The sequence below is a fragment of the Salvia miltiorrhiza genome, chromosome 2 (assembly GCF_028751815.1).
Source record: "Salvia miltiorrhiza cultivar Shanhuang (shh) chromosome 2, IMPLAD_Smil_shh, whole genome shotgun sequence".
NCBI lineage: Eukaryota > Viridiplantae > Streptophyta > Magnoliopsida > Lamiales > Lamiaceae > Salvia > Salvia miltiorrhiza.
In genome coordinates this window covers 47,904,602-47,925,633 of record NC_080388.1, presented here as the reverse complement: position 1 = coordinate 47,925,633, position 21,032 = coordinate 47,904,602, and the positions used below count along the sequence as shown (strand labels likewise).

Genomic DNA, 21,032 nt, shown 5'->3' with positions numbered 1-21,032 from the left:
ATTTATGAATTAAGTTTATGGAATATTTTACTTTTGCCCACTTAAGAGCCCTTATTTTTGCTTTTTCAAGAAAGGGACCAATACAATTGGGACAGTCCAAAATGGTAAGGGGGTCAATACAAATGGAACGGAGAGAGTATGTTCTTTTAATACTAATATATATAATGGTTGTTTCAAAAAAAAATACTAATATAATGATAATTTTTTTTTACTTGAACTACAATCGAAACAATGGACTTAGTTCGAACTAAAGTACTCCTTTCGTTCCAATTAACTTGATAATAGTATTTCTTTTTGAGCTTTTCCAATTAAGTTGATCAATTTTTTTATATGGTATGACTTTTTCACTTCATTCATTCTATTCACTTTATTATCAAACACACTTTAAACATTAAATATTAATTTTTTAAATCTTGTATCGAAAAAAAAATTACTCAACTTAAGTGTGATGGAGTGAGTATTTGTTATAACTGTAAATTCATATTTTTCTTTTTTTGAGAGCCCCCGTTCAAATTTAAAAGTTGATATGTATCAAAGTTGGAGGTATTTAATTGGAATGATGATGGTGTTACTTTTCAATGTACACTCGTAAATGATTATTATTGTTATTGCATGATTGACAGTACTGGGGAACCCTTCAAAAGTACTCATTTGTCATATGATTTTATTTTATAGTAATATAAATCGAAATATGAAATTCGGAATGAATTAAAAATGTAAATGGGTTTTTGTAGCTATTTAGGTGGCCAGAAATTAAGAATAGGAAGCAGCCACTTTCTTGATGGCTAATTAGAAACGTTGTTTGTAACTTAAAGCAATGAATTGAGATTCGTTCTTGAAGTGTTTGCCGAAAAAGGAAAATGGATCCTTGGCGGAGCCTACGGTTGTGTACAGTTTCAACTGAAAATACTCTGAGAAGTTTGGCTCAAGTTGCTACTGTTATATATGACTGGACGTACTGCATAGCTGGACTTCTGGAAGGGTGTATGGTGGGTGGGCCGTTTACGTTACGACTTTATTGCAATAATAATAATTGCATCGAAAATCTCATGTAATAATGAAACAAGAGAATTAATTGAATTTCTTAATGGGGTTAAAAAAAGAATTAGTAGTAAATTTAATTGAGACGCCAGCTAAGTCAATTATTATTTTTAAATAGTGAAATAAAGTAGTAAGCGGATTGATGGTGTCAAAAATAACTTAACACACTCAACCATTGCTATTGTATAGTGAAAATAAGGGAAACCAGAAGGGCTCAATTTATGACTATTTCTGGATTTATTTATGCCTCTAAAACCCTAATTTGTGAGTATATAAAATTAGTTAGTACAAATATTGGTCTAGCGATAAGTTCGAATCTATCATGATGCGATCTTTTTTTTTTTCTATTTACTTATGTAATTTATCAAAAATAAAATAAAATTATGGCCAGCTATATTAGCTAGCCTTGATAACAATAATTGATCTTTTAATCTCAATCATTTATTTAATTACAAAAGCACTACTATTTTTACAACCACTATCTATACGCTTTTAGTTCTAACCATTGGTAACAATAATTAGATAGAAATGACTGTTTTTTTCCTTTTGAAATGCATTGCATATCACAATCATTCAACATGCTGAACTAATATTTCTATAACTCTTTCAATACTTGGTAAGAAAACTCAATGTTTTGTGCTACAAGAGAGAGAGAGAAGAAGAAGAATGTTTGATAGTTGGTACAACATTATTGAAGAATCCCAAATGAAGCATGTGATGATCTTCTTGAAAGAAACATACAAAGTATTTGTGTGCTTCTGATTCTCATCTCCCATGCATCTTCCAAGACTAAGTCACTATGCATACGAGCATCTTACACTGGTTTGGTGCAGATCAAAAGCTTCCAATCCGAATAAGGACCCTCTTCTGTGTCGAACATGTGTGCCATCCATCCCATTGTCTCTGCAATCTCTCGAAGCTCATAGATCACAGCAGTCGTGTCACGTATGTAAACACGCCCTTCTGGTCTCAGGATTCGATCCATCTCCACCATAATGCTTCTCACATTACATCTGCATATAGCAAAATAACACTTGGGAGTGAGTTATGGCTTCAAAACTCTTGGTATAGTGACTTACACACACAAAAGTCAAAAATATGTACCTTCTCTGTTCTACAGAGAAAAGGCCTGCAGCATTCAACAGATCATACGTTCTAGGATAAGTGTCGAATGGCTCACACCTAAGCACGCGTATATTAATGTTACATAGAAGAAAATACAATACGTATGAGCTGAGATAGGTACGTACCAATCGTGCATCACTCCTATAAGGCCACGGTCATATATCACAGGCAGTGTATTCGGACCACTCACCGGAACAACATTCATAACCCAACTATTAGCCCCGGATTCAAGCAAAGCTGCTGCAAACCTAAAACAACACAAAAATGTCTCAAACCAAACGCGTTTGTAGAGGGTGAAGATGATTGATTACCAGCCATATCCAGCTCTCATGTCCATCACATTGCGTATCTTCGCCTCATTTATCTTGAAAACAGAAACATATCCATCTACAATGGCATTGCAGTATATGGAATCTGCTCTGTATAGCTGCTTCCTAGATACACCAGAATCCGTTTTTATGCTAAAGAGCCTGCCCGGTAGACTATGGAGGCGTGCAGGCCACTTGGTAACATTAGCCCCGTTACCATTCTCAGGTAGACGCGCTATGCATTTCTTCGTATTCACATGCCTGCACAAAAGCAAATGCAGCCAAGTTTCTTGTTAAAAGTTTCTTGATTATGCAGAGTTATAACAATGTAGTAAATACCATAAATCATCTGGATTGTCATGGTTGTCACAAAGTGAAGGCTGCACATTTGGATCACGGTCGAGATAGCAGCTATTATTTAGAGGCTTCTGCCAAATAGCAATGTAGCCTTCCTTAGTTACTAGTTCCCAGCAAAGGTTTCTAGTAAGATCTTCCATTTCTGTTGAAAAGAATGAAGACTTAAAATGCCTAACAATGGATCCATGATGAACTAAAATATATATATACCCCAAGATTAGCAACCTCTCCATTGCTCTCCTAGTTTTCCTTCGTACTTATAAATCGCCTCTGCTTCCCAAACGAAGTATCCTCCACCTCTAAGAAACCGATTTGCCTCAAGAAGCAAAACGCCATCTTCAAAAACACGAAAATGTAACACAATTTCAAATTAATGGATCAAGATTGTATTTAAAAACATACATATCTGAGAATCTAGCAGATTGATGTTGAATTAGCACCTCACTTTCTTGCATTGACAGTTATAAGGAGAAAAAGGAGACCAAATGCCATCCATTTTTCTTTTTCAAACTAAGCTTGCAGCACTTATTAGCTGAAATATAGCCTTGTAAAAATGAAAATTTTCCTTTGCTCTAGTCTTACAAATACATTTATTATCCCCAAGGCTAAGATGAGCGATGGCATCAAAGTCAAGGACAAGTAGAGAATGAAAGAGGCATACCATCAAGAGCCCAGTTCATTCCACATCTAGAGCAACGAATCAAGTCGAATGCTTGGCTTGGGAAAGGCAAACGACGGGTTCCAAATGTAGTCACCATAGCAGGTATGCCCCTCTCGAGGGCAAGCTGAACCTGCTTTGCATGATCTTTCCCAGCTATTAAAAGAGTTGTCACATTCCTCTCCATCAAGTAGGCACCAAAATTTGCAATCCCGGAACCAATAACGTCTAGAACAACTCGTGTGCGTTGGCCAAATGCAATCTCAGGAACCATCTACGTACGTTCATTCGTTTCCACAAATCAAGTCCAAGTTTAAAACAACATTCAAGCCAAAATATGATGAAGCAAACCTCCACCTGATCCAAGTTTTGATCTGATTTAGGCCCATCTCCTGAAAACATAAGCTTATCATCTTTCTTTGACACCCTATTTCTGCCTTCATTATCTTCAGGCGTATAATGTATGTTATCAAACCACACCTGCAATTTATTTCAATTAGCATCCCAACTATGTCAATGTAAGAATCAATAAATTTGGTTACTTGCCCTCCAATTCTTGCTATGATCATTATAGAGCCAGAATCAAGAAATAAACTAAGAAATCAAAATAATCAAACCCCAGAAAAGAATCCACCAAATAGCAATAAAGAAAGTTGTACCTGATCCCTGCTTTCCGGCCATGGCATGGGAAGCTTGTACCCTTTAGGCCTCGGCACCAAACAGTCTAATCCTTTAGAAACAGAAGGAACAAAATCACTCATATTCACATCACAAACTCTAAATCTCTCAACTCTAATCACCTCTCCTTCATCATTCTCTCTCTTAACCTTCTCACCGTTACTGATCGCCGCCACACTCTGTAACAGCCCCTCGTCAAAATTTCCAACCATGAAATCAGAGGTCATGATTCCGAACTCATTTATGATCCCTGTGCTCTCCAACACCGGCCCCGCCGCGGAGGGCGAGGGAGCGGTGTTTGTGTGGGTGGAGTTGAAGAAGTAAAGCTGCTCAGCTGGGGATGTGGTGCGTGCAGAGAAATGTTTGGAGAGAAAGAAGAGAGAGAAGGAGAGGAGGGAGAGGAAAGCTACAGTGTTTATGAATGTTATGGTGGATGATGAGCTTGTGCACTTGCCTTTCATTGTGTGTGTGTGAGGGAGAGAGAAGCAAGAGTACTCTCAGAGATTCTCCGCTGAATTACAAGTATCAGAGTTTCCAAACCAGAAGTAGCTAGCATGCATGCTCATGTCGTAGGGGTAGAACTTGTTGAATTACATTTTACATTTGAATTGATAAGTTTTTTTTTTTTCAAAATTACATGACATGTTGACCAGTGGTTATTTTACATGTTGATAACTTAGGTTAAATCATATACATATAGGATATAATAAGATAATAAAAGTAAATAAATGGAAACTTGTTTGTATCTGCAATTGATGCTTTTACTACAAGCAATAGATTGAGATTCGAGAAGGGATTGTTTGCCAAAATGAGAAACAAGAAATATGAGGGTTCTCACCATCCAGTTCTCTCCAGTTATAACTATAAATACTCCGACAAACTACAACTAATATTAGCGACCTCAGTATAAAAGTAGGCACTGCAGGAATAGATTAATGGAGGAGTAATTGGTGCTAAGTCGTTTACGGCACGATTTTGTTGAATAGAGGAGATTTACATAAAGTCAAAAAGGAGCAAACTCAATACGAAGAAAATTTATTAGGGGATAATATTTCTAATTTTCACTTTATTTATATCTTAAGTGTGCATTTACTTTGATAATAAAATTTTTACTCAAAAAGAATGAATAAGAAAAAAAAAAGAGAAAATATTATTTTTTTTTCCTTTTTATCATTTGTTTATTAGAAATAACAAAAAAAATCATAATGTCCATCTATCAAATGAGTACTACATTTATCCTATACACTTAATATTTACTTTATTGGAAATGAATAGATAAATAAATAAATTTTACCATATTTTTCTCATTGTATAAATTGTTGAAACCATATCTTAGCATTTCTCAAAGGTTTTCAGAGGTAAAAGTGATTTTTTTTAAAAAATTAAAATATTAAAAACTATTTTCATACTACTACCTAAAGATAATATTATCCAACATTGGAGAGAAAATGAGCGAAAAAGATTTGCCCGAAAAAATAAATTTATATCATAATAAAAGTAAATAAATATGTAAAAATGGTGAAAATATATTTATCCAACATTGGAATTCCATTCAACTCGAAAAAAAAATATTACTCCATATCATAATAAATATGTAAATATGGTGAAAATATATGTATTATCTCATTGTCTATGAAAGTAAATGGACCCTTAAGAAGATGTTTTGTTGAAGTGTTCATAGGAAGATGTTTTATATCAATAAAACAAAGACATTTGTATACTTTGTACATTTCTATTTTATTATTTGGCTATCCATCTCGAATTACTTTGGATAGTGATCACTATCCGAAAAAGCGATTTAACAAACGAAATTCAGTCGTTAAAATTGTAAAAAAGACCGTTAACACGGTTAACGATCAATTTAATCGGTTCTTTGAAAATTAACGACCGAAAATTCGATCTATTTTGATGGTACTTTTTTGTTATTTTCTATTTTTCACGATTGAAAATTCAATCGTTAAAAAAATATTTTCTAGTGTAAAAACTTAGTTTTTCTGCCTCACAGATATTTCAATATTTCTAATGTATTTTAAACTGAATCACATACGCTTTAGACCAGGAATAGTAATGACATTTTCCTTGTTTGGTCGGCCGCCACGTCAGTGGCCACGATTAAAAAAAATCATTTGAAACTTATATAAGCAGACTGCCCACGGTTCCATATCAACCGACCCCAACCAAGGCATTCTTTTTGTTTTATATACTTTTTAAATTACTTTTAACTATTTTATTCTTTTTAATAATCATTTGTTTATTTTATTATATTAATTAAAATTTTTAATTAGATTTATATCATTAATTAAATTTATAGATAATGTCACATGTAATATTTTATTAGCATTTTAGATTTTAAGATATATTAATGTCACATGTCATCTTTTGATTCGTGGATTAATTTTTTTGGATATTAATATATGCTTTAAATATTATATAATTTAATATATATATATATATATATATATATATAAAATATTTGGTTCTATCTCTTTTGTAATGTTTGAATTTTTATAATTTTTTATAATTTTAATTTATATTTAACATAATTAAAAGTAATACAATTAAAAATAATAAGAAAATAATTATATAAAATGTTGTGGTTGGGTGCATGGTTGGAGTGGTCAATGATAAACAATAAAACATAAGTATGATTGAGTTGGATAGAGTATTAGTGATGTGCAAGAGAAAGAAATTAATTAAATATTAAAAATGTGAGTTGGTTTACTACTAGAGAAGGTCTTAATGAACTTCTGCGGGTCACTCATCCTAGTAGTGCTCTAAGTCAAGCATGATTAATTAACCTTGAACTTTGTTTTGAGTAGTCAACAATATAGAAGATGCGCATTATTGATATAACTAGCACCTATTAATTCATTTAATTAAAATATCTTTTAATATACAACATGCATAACCTTAGAATATGTCGAGAGAATATCTAAGTGTGACGCCCGGGGATGAAATACAGAGTGATCGTCAGTGCAAAAGAAGCATGGACAAAGAGTGTCTCCAATTAAAACTTTCAAGCAGATGGACGCAAGGATGAACCGGGACACATCTGAACGAGAGGAATTTCGAGAATATTTTGGAATGGGACGACATATTCAAGGAGAGCTTAAAGAATTTGATTAGGCTACTCATACCAATAAGATGCATCTTCTTTTCTGTGCCCACGTGAAAAAAACTCTAAGGTTAAGCGTGCTTGACTTGGAGCAATTTCAAGATGGAAAAACCCTTGGGAAGTTTCTCAGAGAACGTGCGAGTGATGACAAAACAATCTAGAAAAGACTCGTGTTGCTTTGTGGGGACAACCGTCAAATCTGGAGCCGGCCTGTTACACTAAGACTTGTAGTGCCGGCGATAGAGTTACGATAAAAATAACGATCAATTTTAAAATATTAAGAAAATTAATATTATCATTATTTAAAGAATATATATATTATTGTTAAGAATTCTCAACTATTTTAAAATATGAATAAAATATAAATAATTATTCAAAATAAATAAATAAATAAATAATATTAACAATTGAAATTAGGACCGATTAATTGTAAAAGATACAAAAAAAATTAATAGTATTAACAACCGATTTTAAAAAAATATTAAAAAAAATGATATTAACAATTAAACTTTCGGTTGTTAATTTTTTTAAAAAAATATAAATAAAATAAATAAATAAATAAATAATATTAATGACTGAATTTTTGGTCGTTAAAAAAGTAAAAAATATATATATTTTTTAAATAAAATATAATAAACTATACTTCATTCGTCCCATAAGAAAGTATCACATTTTTCAATTTCGCTCATCTCGTGAAAAAGTATCCATTTCATTTTGAGACATGGCCTCACTTTCTTTTTTAACCACAATCACTCATTATGTATAACCTCACAATCAATTCAACCACAATCACTCATTTCTAGTGAACATATTATTTACCAACATTTTTTTAAAACTCGTGTCATCTCATATGTGATATTCTCTTGTAGAATGAAGGGAGAATAGTACTCCCTCCGTCCCAGCTTTTTGTATCCACTTTTAGTAGTATTTACTACTAAAAGTGGATACAAAAAGCTGGGACGGAGGTAGGGGTGTGCAAACCCAACCCGGACCCGCCGAACCCGCCCGGACCGAACCGGCCCAGTATAGGTGTTTGGTCCGGGTTGGGTCCTATTTTCAGGACCGAGAGATTTTCGGGTCGGTCCGGGTCGAACCCGGTCGAAACCCGGCGAACCCGGAACCGACCCATGCCATTTAAAATTTAATATTTAATATTTATAATAATAATATAATATTAATCTAACTTATACTTTTGAATCTAACCCTAAAAAACTGTTGCTGCTCTCTCGGTCTCTCCTCTGCGCCGCACACACCCATCATCCACTCCTCAATCTAACCCTAACCCGCCGCCCGGACCGCCCACGCCCTGACGCCCACTCCCAGCAGGCCAGCACCGCGCGCAGACGCGGTCTGAGGTCTCCCCCCCTGCGGGCCCACGCCCAGAGTCCAGACGCCTCGGCCTCACTCAAACCCGCCGCCCCGCCTACTGGTCCGACCACGCCCCTGACGCCCAGCACCGCTGCCGACCACGCCCCTGACGTGCAGACGCGGTGTTCCCCTGCCCAGACGCCGACCTGCGACCACCCCTCGGCCCTCGCCGCCTCGCCACGGCCTCCTCCGGTAAGTCTCAAATCTCATGCTCAATGTTAATTCTCGATTAATGCTCAATTCGTGCAACCATGTTGTTGGCCTTCTATTGCTTGTTATTGAAGAAAATTATTGAAGTTGCTTCATATAATTGCTTTGCTTCGTTGTTGCTTTATTTGGTCAGTAGAATTTCCCCATTTCGGTGTTGCTTTAGGATTGGATTGAAGATTTCTCATTTTTTTTTATGAACTTCAATGCTTGGACATGTAATAGTTTGATTGTTATTTATGTTTTGTTTTTTGTGATTGTGGATTGCTTGAATTTGAGACTATGATATGTGTTTTGGTATCATATTTTTAATGTTTAGATCTGAAAAATAGGGGGAAAAAAAAATCAGGTTTTTAGCGGGTCTGACTCGGACCGAACCGGACCCGTTGCTCGGGTTCGGTCCGGTCCCGGGTCGGCCCACTCGCTACTTTCGGTCCGGGTCGGTCCCTTTTTTAAAAAAATTTCGGGTCTACAAACCCGGCGGGTCGGTCCGGGTCGGTCCGGGTCCGACCCGCTGCACACCCCTAGACGGAGGGAGTAATAAATATGAAACGATCTTAAATCACTCGTTAATTACAGCTGCTAATTCAATGATTGAAAATTTTAATCATTAATTTCGATTGTTATAGGCGTTTTTTAAGGGGTAATTGCCTGCCAATCCATAACGTTTTTCTAAAGTTGATTTTTGCTTCAGATTTGAAAAATTGACTTCTAAATCCATAATGTTTCATTTTTAGTCTCAAATTAGTCCAGTGACCAATTTTTTCTTACGCCGGTGCCGGAAATGATACAATGGTAGCCGTAATTGAAACAGTGGCAGCCAGAATTGACACGATGACACATTTATGACATGAAGAATTCAAAAAAATAAAAATAAAAATAAAAAAATCCACATCATCAATTTTCCCAACCTCCCCCACTCTCAAACCCTAATTTTCCCTCCCCCACCCACGCCGCCACCACACGCCGACGCCCACCACCCCTTGCCACCACCGACCCCCGTCGGCCCTCCCCCTTACCCTCCCCCGTCAAGCTGAGGACGCTTTCTCCCAAACCCAATTACCAAACTGCAACACCTTCTTAAGGGATGAGCCATCATACCCCCAAAAACGCCGCTGAAATGGGGTAAGAATCCTCAAACTGGCAAGAGATGGCGGGGGGTTTCAACCAATCCGATGACGCTACAGCTTCCATGGGCGAGGTCCCCGATTTGCTCAACATATTCCCCTTCCCGCAGTGCTTGCCGTCATCGCTGCTCCCGAATTTCTCGTAGAAATCCCCGACTTTCTTGGGGCTGCTGGGAGCCTGGGAAACGTGAACGACGACTCTGACGGCGGCGTTCACGACCCTCTGTTGTCGTTGAATCTGCCTCCGTGCCGACTGCAAGCACCAGTGGTGGTGGCGGCGGCTGGAGTTTGGGGATGGAGGGAAGGGGGAAGAAGAAGGGAGGATTTTTGTATATTTTTTTTATTCCACTTGTTAAAAAGAAAATGCAAGTGTCATTTTCGGCGCCACTGTGTCATTTCCAATGTCCACATAGGTAATTGACCGATCACCGGATAAATTTAAGACAAAAAAAAAATATTATGGATTTAGAAATCGATTTTTCAGATCTGAAGCAAAAATCAATTTCAAGAAAACGTTATGAATTTAGAGGTAATTATCCCTTCTTTTAAAGTGGACGACTTAATATTTTGAGTCGTAAAGTGGAGGCTTAGGGGTACTCGATTTTGGTTTGTTAGAGCATCGTTAACGCCTTACACGATCCAGCCTACTCGTGTAAGACTGAGATCGTGTAAGGCGTTGCAGTCCCCCCCCCCCTACTCGTGTATTACACGATATATCGTGTATACACGATGTGCCTTTAAAACCGGCGCGTGTTCTACAACCCCCCATTTCTCCTTTAAAAAATCAGGTAGATTATCATATAATCCCAATGCGACAATTCCTTACTCAATGTGGTCCCCCCTCATAAAATAAACTATCATGTAGGTTATCATGTAACCCCATTGCGGATGCTCTTAAGACCCTACCATATTTTTAACATGTCAAATTAGGTATTAGTAATTTAAATGTTTTATAAGGTTAGGCATAACACGCGTTTCGCTATGTCAAATCAATAATTGAAAACAACCCACGTTCACGATTAATTATACAATTAGATAGTAAGGGTTAAAAATGATTCGGCAACAAATGTTGAGATGTAATCTGCCTAATTATTTGTTTCCAAAATAAAAGCTTAGATGATTAATTAAAATCAAGCTCGCCAAGAAGCCGCTAATGTTCCAACAGATCTTTGATATCTTGTAGATTAAGATGCTTTAGGAAGTAACAAATACAATTTGGATGAGATACCTTAGTAAGCATTTATATATATAATAATTTACATTGAGAAATATATATTTTGTATAAATTTTATTTTTTCTTCGTGTTCTTTATCTCAACAATATTTTCATCGAATATAATATTTGTAATATGGTATGAACTTGTTATTCAAACTTCACATCTACATAAAAATAAGTATTTAGTAAACAATAAAACATTATTGACTACAAAAATTAGCATATATTTTACCAGTAAAACATAATTGGCCGACAATATTGGAGGATTATACATACAAGCAGATTTGGCTCATTGCATAAGTAATTAAATATTGTTTCTGCATAATGTTCCAACAAAGTACATGACAATGTCTTGAAAATGAAAACAATAAAAATAAATTATTTAAATTATACTTCCTCCCTTCCATTTTATAACGTCCAAATTTTTTTTTGGGACGTCTCATTTATAATGTTATAATTCAAAAAGGGAAATAAATTAATTTATCTACTTTCTCTATCTCTCTCTCTTACTTTTTCACTACCCTTTTATCTCTCTTCTCATTTATTTTAACTCATTTACTTTATCTACATTAATTTCTTAATTTGCATATTCCATTTATTCGGGACGCTATAACCGGGACGAAGGGAGTTCAAGTTATCTGTTCATTTTTATTGAAATGCAATTTTTGTAATAATTTTACTCTAGATCTTCATTCACAATATCCATAAGTTTAATAGGCTTTCCATACAGATCCTTTGTTATAGGCTTATAGCTTTGAGTCTATTACTAATTGTTGTATGAACTCAGTTTTCCTAAACAAAATAAAACTAATTAATGTTAGGTAGTAATGTAGAAGAATAAATTGAATAGTGTAAAATGAAAAGAAAGCCGCTAATCATGAGAAATGCATTCATGTGAAAAGGTTCCGTTTGTATTGCTGAACTTGAGATTTGAGAACGCCATATCTTCGAATAAATACAATTTTGCTTTTATCAAACTGAACAATCATGCCGGTTTTGTATATAACTGCAATCCATGCACTAACTAATATGGGGTTATGCATTATAAAAAAATTTATTATATATTTAAATGCGTTCAATATTAATTTTCACAGTTGTTCACGAATGCCAATTAAAATATTATAATGGCAATTATAATTTTTAATTAAAATTTTACACTAATATAAAAATCGTCTTGAACAAAAAATGTAGATAATCTGTTATATTTTTTTAAATATTCTTATTAGAATATATTAATTATTAGATATTACACTAAATATATTTGATATAGTAGCTAAGGTTTATAAATAAACTTCTCTATCTAATATTTTAAGAATATATACATTGATTCATTAGATATACATTAAAATTCTATTTGGTTCATCTTTAATATTGCTACATATTTAAAAGAATATATTAATTTACAATTTGTTTTAAAGAAATCTAAATGAATATATCAATAATTAGATTTACATAAAAATTCTATTTGATTTCATCTTCCATTGCCACATTAAAAAATATATTTGTGGTTTCACTTCATTTTTTATTAAAGAAGAAAAATTAGATCCCAAAAATACTAGTATATGATTTGATCTTTCACTTCACTTTTCTATTATTGTGGAGAACATTAAATATAAATTAAAAATCTATATGATTTGATCTTTCATCACTACAATAATTAAAAATCTATCTTTAGTTTTATATTAACCATGAACAAAATATTTTTTTAAAATTAATATATATATATATATATATATATATATATAGTAAGATTTAATAATATGTCAACTAACAATTTATTAATGTGAAGTTCATGGATTATGTGCAATACCCGTTTTGCTAATATAGTAAAACTAGTAATGATTTAGTGAGAGCTAAAAATAAATAACATGTACACATTTTCCAAAAACTAAAGACAACTGTCGTATTTCAACATACACTACAACTGTCATCATAATTGTTAACTTAAATCTGGCGAAAAAGTTGATGAAAAAAAGGGTTAAGTATCAAATTTCTCCTTATCGATGGCGTTCCTATCGCGTACAGGACCCTATAATAAGGGTTTGAGCTGTTTACTACCTCAACGTGGCAAAATCGCACCAAATTCCCCCCGCCACTTAACAGATGATAACGACATCCATTTTTTTAAAATTAATATGAAAATCGAACGGTAGAAACGGGACCAAATACCCCCCGCGTCGCCAGGTCTCCTTTTCCTTCCCTGTTCGATACAGGGCACATGGACACACACCGGCTCTGTTCCAGCTAACGTCGCCAGTTCTCGCCGCCTTCGGCGTAGCGAGGCCGGCTTTTCTCCTTCCCCCTCACTTCTTCTCTTCTTCCCTTCATCCAAATCAAAATACATCTAGGGTTCTGGATTTTAAATTTTAATTTTCTCTTCTTCACACCTTCCACTCCATCACCATGAATATGCTGCCCTATATAATGGCGGAGCGCCGCCACCAACTACCACCACCTCTTTAATTCTCTTGTCTTCTAATTTGCCAATCGGCGTATAATTACGTAGTTTCTTGGTGGCTTTTTTATGGTTGTGATCTTGTCTTGTGGTTATGGAGGTGTTGAAGCTGCCATGGAGGGGAGGTTTTTGCCTTCTGGCGTCGGAAAAAAGGGATACAAATCTCTGAAAATGCTGATGTTGATGTGGGCTTGACGACTGGTGGATATGATAAAGGTCAAGGTTTTGGTCTTAAAAGGGGTTGGGATGCGCCATGGCAGCGGCGGCGGGTTTGGCGGCGGCTCTGGTGGTGAGGGTAGGTTGGGCGGCGGAGGATTTGGTAATAGCGGTGGTGGTGGAAGTGGGTATGATTTTGGGGGAGGTAGTGGGGGAGGGTGGGGTAGCGGTGGTGGTGGAGGCTCTGGCATGGGCCAAGGTAGTGCTGGATATGGTTCGGGCGGCGGATACGAAGGCGGCGGTGGTTCTAGTTTCCGAATAGGAGATGAAGCGAAGGATCTATTTAGAGAGAGAATTTCATTTCTAACAGTGTTAAGCTCCGTTAAGTGGTGGGGGGAATTTGGTGCGATTTTGCCACGTTGAGGTAGTAAACAGCTCTAATCCTGATTATAGGGTCCTGTACGCGATAGGGACGCCATCGATTAGGGAAATTCGATACTTAACCCAAAAAAAATGAATTTTACTAAGAAATTATGACAGTTGTAAATTAGTATTTTATATTATACTAGCATTTGCACCCCGTGCAATGCACGGGAAATATTTTTATATTTCTAAATTTATATAAAATTGATAACAACTCAATATCACATTTATACATATAATAAAAAAAATTAACTTTAACTAATTAAATATATTTTATTGAATATTGAAAAAAAAAAGAATCCACAATAATAAAAAAATTGATATTATGTAAATAAAAAAAATAAGTTAAAAAATTAAAAATTTAAACAATTAAAAAAATTATTCAAAAAAAAATGAGAGGAGAGATAATTTTTAAAAATTTTAATTTTTAAATAAATATAAATTTTATATTATAAATAAAATATATCAAATTAAAGTTCTTATCACAATCTTTAATTTAATATGCATATTAAATATTTTATAATTAAACGAATTTCAAAAATTTTGAAAGGAACAAACAAAGAAATAAAAAGATAAAGAAAAAGAAAATAAAACCCTTTTTATAGATTCTAGAACTGTAAATAAACGTTTGTTAGAAATGTGAGTTAGTTGACTTAAATATTTTAATATTTTATTTTAAATTATGAATCGTAAAAAAAAAGTTTACAAAATTAAAAAATAATGAAAAATGAATTAAAGAATAGATTTAGTAAAAAAAAGATGAGAGAGGAGAGAGAAATTTTTAAAATTTTAATATTTAAACTAATATAATTTTTACATTTTAAATCTTATATTTACATAAACTATATCAAATTAAAGCTCTTATCGTGATCTTTAATTTGATAGGCATATTGAATATTTTATAATTAATCGAATTTCATAATTTTAGAAATAAATAAAAAAAATAAGAAGTTAAAGAAAAGAAAATGAAAAGAATAAATAGAGTTTATAAATAAATCTTCAATTTTGTCTTAACTACAAAATCGCCATTCAATTTTCAAATTGATTTGAAATCAATTTCTAATTGAAAACTGTTGTTTTAATATAGTATAGATATAGATTAATTCTATAATAGTTTTTAGGAGAAACTAATGCAATTAAATAACTATAAATTGAATTTCGTGAGAAAAATAAAAAAAGTATGAAATTTGAGGGAAAAACTAGAAAATACTAAAAAATTGTGTATTTTTACACGCAAATGACTTATAAAAATAATTAAGATCGTCGGCTAGTCATTTTCACGTTAGCAACTCCGACCGATATATCATCATCAATTTGAAAAAAAAAATTAAGAAAAATCAGACAAGCATAAAATTTGTATATTTAAATAAAATTTAATTATAAAAAACTAAAAAATACTACAAACTTTGTGTATTTACACGTAAATAACCCCTTAATTTATAAGAAGTCAGAAGCCGGCATATATTTGAAAACGTAAGAAGTCTTTGCATTAATAATTCCACGAGATACATATGATCAATTATGATCAGAAGGAAAAGTTTCCATCTTTAAGTCACCATAAAAAAAAAAATCTATGTTTTTAAGTTTTAATTACCTAGCTAGTGTTATTGTTGTACTAAAATATCACGGTCAAAAGTACTAGATTTGTCAAATTGTAACCACTAATTAAAACTAAGTATATATACTTATGTAGTTATGTTTATAAATAGTCAAACGAAGGACAAATACGTCTACATTCCAATCAAACAACATCACACGTTAATTAACAAAAACATTGACAATTTAATCATCGCAATAACCTCAAAAGGACTCGTATACCACTTAACAAAATTATTCAAATGATAATTTGTCTCTTACATCATAGTATCTAACTTCATGAAACCACGTACACACTTACATATATACAAGTAATTAAAAAAACCATAGAAAAAAGCTAACCCTCCAATCTCCATCATAAGTTGAGTTCGAATCACCTAAAGGAGTGTGTCTGTGTGTGCGAGTTAGGGGTGTAAATTCGGGGTACCCGATACCCGCAAAATTAAGGAAGAGGATCGGGTGCGGGTGTTGTTTTCTCAAAAACTGCGGGTATTGGGTACCCGCATATAATTTTTAATTAAATAAATACTTTTTATAATTATTAATTAATTTTTAGGAAATATGAAATAGAAAGGATATTTTCAATTTTTTTCTAATTAATAATTAATTTATTATTTCTTCGTCACAGATTTTATGGATAATCAATGAAAAAGAAATGATATTTTCATTTTTTTTCTAAAATACCCGTGGGTAAAGAGGGTACCCGTACATTGCGGGACAAGAATACCCTCCGGCGGGACAAAATACCCTCCAGCAGGACAAAAAAACCCGCAAAATTAAAAACAATCAAGAACTTGCGGGAAATGAGGGTACCCTCATACCCGCTGCGGGTATTCGGGTACCCGCAACATGTAGGCAGGACGGGTGAGGGTGAGGGTTTCGGACGATTTTGTCCCGTGGATACCCGAATTTACACCCCTAGTGCGAGTCATTTCGTATACCTTAATAATAATAATAATAATAATAATAATAATAATAATAATAATAATAATAATAATAATAATAATAATAATAATAATAATAATAATAATAATAATAGAAAGTTCATATATATACCTCGAAGATTAGTCCTAACTATGTATACATAGGCACATACGTACACACAATGCTTTTCGACATAGACACTCGTGAAGAAGGAGTCTTGAAAGAAAAAGAAAAAAAAAAGTTCTAAGAAGATTCCAAGAAATCCATGGACATCATTTCCTTGAACTCCTCGAAATCTAGCAAGCCATCGGAATTAGTGTCGTAGACGCCAATCATTTGCATACAATCTTGGCCACAGCTCTTATCATCCCATAACCCTAATCTACCTAATGCAATCTGCAGCTCCTCGCCGGAGATGAATCCGTCGCCGTTCAGATCAAAAACCCCGAACGCCTTCCTAAGATCATCCTCCGCGATTTGGTGGTCCCGCTCCTTGATTTGGTCTCGATTCTCTTGAACAATGATATTGTTCAAGGTTTGGTAGAAGAAAAGGAAATCGAAAAAATTGAGGGCCTTATCGCCCACCAGAAGCTCGAGCTCGGCTCGTTTAGCGTGCAGGCCGAGCCTCTCGAGGAGCGACATGAGCTCGTCGATGCTCACTAGGCCGTCTTTATTCCGGTCTAGCTCGTCGAAGATTTGGTGCAAGTGATATGTGGTGAGAGGGTACATTATGTTTATGTTTAGAGGGATACTAATTGGTAGTGCATGTGAAATAAAGGGATGTTTGGTAGGTTTTGTAATGTGTGAGAAGTTTGTATGAATGTGTGATGTATATATAGAGGTATAGAATGAGATTCTTGAAATTAAATGATTAAAGATGACACGCTTTGAATATCGTACTAGCGTACGGATATTTCTTAACACAATTTTGAGATGAGAATGAGATCCACAAAAACAACTTTGCAAGAAACTTCGCGGAAAGAGAGTAGCAAAAACTAACCAAAGTTAGGAAGATTCTGGTAATGGATTTTTTGGTTTCATCCAAACAGAGGATATATATAGGCTTCATGAAATTAATTAAATTTATATTTGGAATAAGATTTATATGTTCTGATCATCGTTTTTTTGTTTTATTATATTGTTATTTTTTGAAGGATGCACCAGCCCAGATTTTATGTGCCTGGGTTTGTCATTTAATTTGTCTTTACAAGAGCTTCTGGCTGTGATTGTTTTTTTTTTTTTTTCTCTGGTTGTGGGTGATGACATATGGCCGGCATCGCGCAAGCCTTGGTGATGTAAGTAGAAGAATAATTTAAAATCAAGTGCAATTTTGAACCTAGACCCAAAAAAAAAAAAATAATAATGAACGAGTCCTTAGTTTCAAGATTTTTTAATTTTTCATTTTATGTTTATTTAATTTTGGTGACTGAGTGTTGGATATGAAAATTTAAAATTTAAAATCTAAAATACATCCCAAGTTTAAGAAGAAGGAGAGGAATGAATGTTAACTAGTTTTTAAGGGATACATAGTAATCATATTATTCACTATTGGAATAAAAAAAACTTACAATTGGATAATTTATTATAGTACACGCCTTTAATGATATGCATGGTAGACACGAGTTTAGTACAGAATTGGTGGTATGTGGGAAAATTCCTCTGCTTTTTTTGTTAGGTATCGTACTCGTAGGAGTAATGATTTATAGTAACTATAGTATGTTCTTCAGCCCACCGTTTCCTATTGCAGCATTAAAATCATGTTTGATGAATTAACCAAACGTAAATTATGTTTGGAAATTAAGAATATGGATACGAGTATATATCTATAGCTTACACTCGATAGTCGACATTTATTATGCCAATTGAGTCAAGGGTGGAGCTAAAGGAGCTTAAGCACCCCCAACCAATTTTATTTAACTTTATAATTAATTTTGATTTTTTGTTTCGAAAAATTTAACTTTAGATCCACTAAAACTCTATATTACCCTCTGAAATCATTACTAGAGGAACATGAAATGTAAGTCGAAAATATAACATGAAATTTGGTATAGTGAAGCAAATCAGAATACATGAAGACTGAAGTTACTATATTTCAAGAAGGGCTGCCTTGCCGAAATACCTAGAAATTACATGACTTGAACGTTTGGTACAAATATATAGGATGATGCATTGCAACTGCAAGGAATTATTAATCAAACTAGATATGTGAATATTTTCGAAAGGAAATAATTAAATAGACGAGACTAGTTCACAATATAATTCTCTTGAATTATTGAGGTCGTCGGAGCTGCGCACCCGAATTCGTAGAGAGAGAGAGATGACTCTTTGCTCCTTGAAAGGTTATATTATTTGACGTGGGAATCAACAGTTACATTAACACTAAACTCGAAAACAATTACTTCGTAGCCTGTTCAAAATCCACGGACAATCGCTAGTTTTTTTTTTTTTTTTTGACTTGGGGGAGTTGGGGAGGAGCAGTGGAGTTTGAATCCGGGACAATCGCTAGTTAATATGCTAGTTAATAACATATTAACATCTGTAATTTTTAATTTGTTATGTCTTCATTATATAACACAATCACTTGCAATAATGAAAAATCATATATATATATATAAATATATAGGGAGAGATTAAAATAAGAACCACTAATAAAATAAGAACGGAGAACCATTTTAAGCCATTCGATCATCAAGATCTACGGTGGATGCATCATCTTGGTGGATGGATGCAGGTGCTGGGTTCGAATCCTAAAGGGAGCAAAAAAATTATTTTTTTCGGATGCATTAAATTTAGTAGCGGATGCATTAATTTGTATAGCAGATGCAGTAATTTTATTGGTTCTTATGTTCTCGCGATAATTGTGGTTCTCACTATAACCGCACCCTATATATATATATATATGTATATATATATATGTATGTATGTATGAATATTATTATTTCCCTCACTCCAATAAGTCTCCATCGGTGCATTTGACACGATCAATGGCGGATCCAGGATTTTAAATTTGGGGTGCAATAAATGAGCATATAATTATAAAGAGGTGAGATTCAGATCGCGAAGTTTTTCACCGATAATATGTTCTCTGCCCGTGTTTGTAATGAGAAAAAGGTAAAACGAAAAGGGAGTCAAGGGACATGCAATTGAAGGAAATTTTTAAATTTTTAGGGGTACAAAATACCAAAAATATTAATGTTAATCATAAAATATTAGTAGTACTACTATTTTTTGGGGGGGTGAGGGTACTATACTGGATCCCTCAGTGGACACGACTAGTATTAATGAGTTTTTTCGTACAATTCGTGTCGCACATATGTCTGACAGATCTAGTAATGGTTGGAACGAATAGTATGAATGAGGGTCATGTGCACCATCCGTGCCATCACTTGGCGCGAAAGATCTTGAAACGGACGGAATGAATGATGCTAATGGGCACATTAACACCATCCATTCATTTACTTGACGGGACATCCAGATGATATGAAAGAAATCATTTGTACCATTAATTTTGTTCCAGATCTGGATCTCATAATTAATTCTCGTAGATACGATCTAAAATTCATGGAACTAGATCTTATAGATCTGGAACTAGATGTCATAATTTGAAACTAAATTTGGAAACGATGGCACGATAGTGTAGTTCACTGAATTTTGAAGAAGAGGATGACGATGACGAAAAAGATGCGACGAAGATGACGAAAAAGAGAGAGGTGCAAAAGAAGAAGGCGTAGAGAGTTTTAGAAAAAAAAAAAAAGGAGATCGAGTGCGAGTTTTGTACGTACAACGTCAAAGACAATTTTATTCAAAATACTAAAATTTGACTATAATTTATTGAAACTATGTTTGGGGGAAGAAATATTGATTTCCACTATATACGATGGCAAGTGCGAAATCCGCGTGGTCATAAATTATATAAATATCAAAAGAAAAAGAGGGGCAGTTTTGTAACCGAAAAAAGTGTTGGTGCCAATGGTTTGAAGTACTAGATCAACCAAATCAAAACATAAGAATGCGTTGCCTGTGTCCCCTTGGGATGGCCTAGTGGTTGGGATGGTTGCCTGTTGTCCAAGAAGTCACAGGTTCGAATACTCTCGGCCACAATAACCACTAGGTGGGGTGTGTGTGTGGTTGCCTGTGTATTGGTCTCCCAAAATTTTGGAAATTGGAAGCCTAGGCGACGGCTGAGGGCCGGGCCGGGCCTGTATATATAGCAGTTGAAAAAGATACACCCTCCGTCCTGCGAGTCTTGACACGTTTGGGTTCGGCACGGAAATTAAGG

General features: G+C 34.2%; 3 protein-coding genes across 4 annotated transcripts; 1 reads left to right on the top strand and 2 right to left on the bottom strand.

The window, feature by feature from the left end:
• Window positions 1–1,620: 1,620 nt before the first annotated feature.
• LOC131011813 (probable methyltransferase PMT10) lies at window positions 1,621–4,834 on the bottom strand. 2 transcript variants are annotated; one of them, XM_057939662.1, is made up of 10 exons: window positions 4,325–4,834; window positions 4,149–4,219; window positions 3,847–3,969; window positions 3,493–3,763; window positions 3,057–3,167; window positions 2,814–2,973; window positions 2,478–2,735; window positions 2,292–2,414; window positions 2,146–2,223; window positions 1,621–2,054 (listed from the first exon to the last, which is right to left on the bottom strand). In XM_057939662.1, exons 1-10 carry the CDS (start codon window positions 4,626–4,628, stop codon window positions 1,856–1,858), a joined length of 1,698 nt encoding a protein of 565 aa, XP_057795645.1. In that variant the 5' UTR covers window positions 4,629–4,834; the 3' UTR covers window positions 1,621–1,855. The 2 variants fall into 2 exon arrangements, with proteins under 2 accessions (XP_057795645.1, XP_057795644.1); XM_057939661.1 differs by having other exon boundaries at window positions 4,149–4,834.
• A 9,027-nt stretch (window positions 4,835–13,861) lies between these two features.
• Window positions 13,862–14,233, top strand: LOC131009637 (glycine-rich cell wall structural protein 2-like). The gene has a single exon (XM_057937050.1). It carries the CDS (start codon window positions 13,862–13,864, stop codon window positions 14,231–14,233), a length of 372 nt encoding a protein of 123 aa, XP_057793033.1.
• A 2,620-nt stretch (window positions 14,234–16,853) lies between these two features.
• Window positions 16,854–17,766, bottom strand: LOC131011812 (probable calcium-binding protein CML44). Its single transcript, XM_057939660.1, has one exon. It carries the CDS (start codon window positions 17,480–17,482, stop codon window positions 16,997–16,999), a length of 486 nt encoding a protein of 161 aa, XP_057795643.1. The 5' UTR covers window positions 17,483–17,766; the 3' UTR covers window positions 16,854–16,996.
• Between the last annotated feature and the right edge of the window lie 3,266 nt (window positions 17,767–21,032).

Coding starts and splice junctions, on each gene's coding strand:
- LOC131011813 (XM_057939661.1), bottom strand. CDS start 4,628: ATGAAAGGCAAGTGCACAAGCTCATCATCCACCATAACATTCATAAAC. Junction 2,974..3,056: donor ACTAGGAGAGCAATGGAGAG/GTTGCTAATCTT, acceptor TCTTTTCAACAG/AAATGGAAGATCTTACTAGA. Junction 2,736..2,813: donor GACAATCCAGATGATTTATG/GTATTTACTACA, acceptor GCTTTTGTGCAG/GCATGTGAATACGAAGAAAT.
- LOC131009637 (XM_057937050.1), top strand. CDS start 13,862: ATGATAAAGGTCAAGGTTTTGGTCTTAAAAGGGGTTGGGATGCGCCAT.
- LOC131011812 (XM_057939660.1), bottom strand. CDS start 17,482: ATGTACCCTCTCACCACATATCACTTGCACCAAATCTTCGACGAGCTA.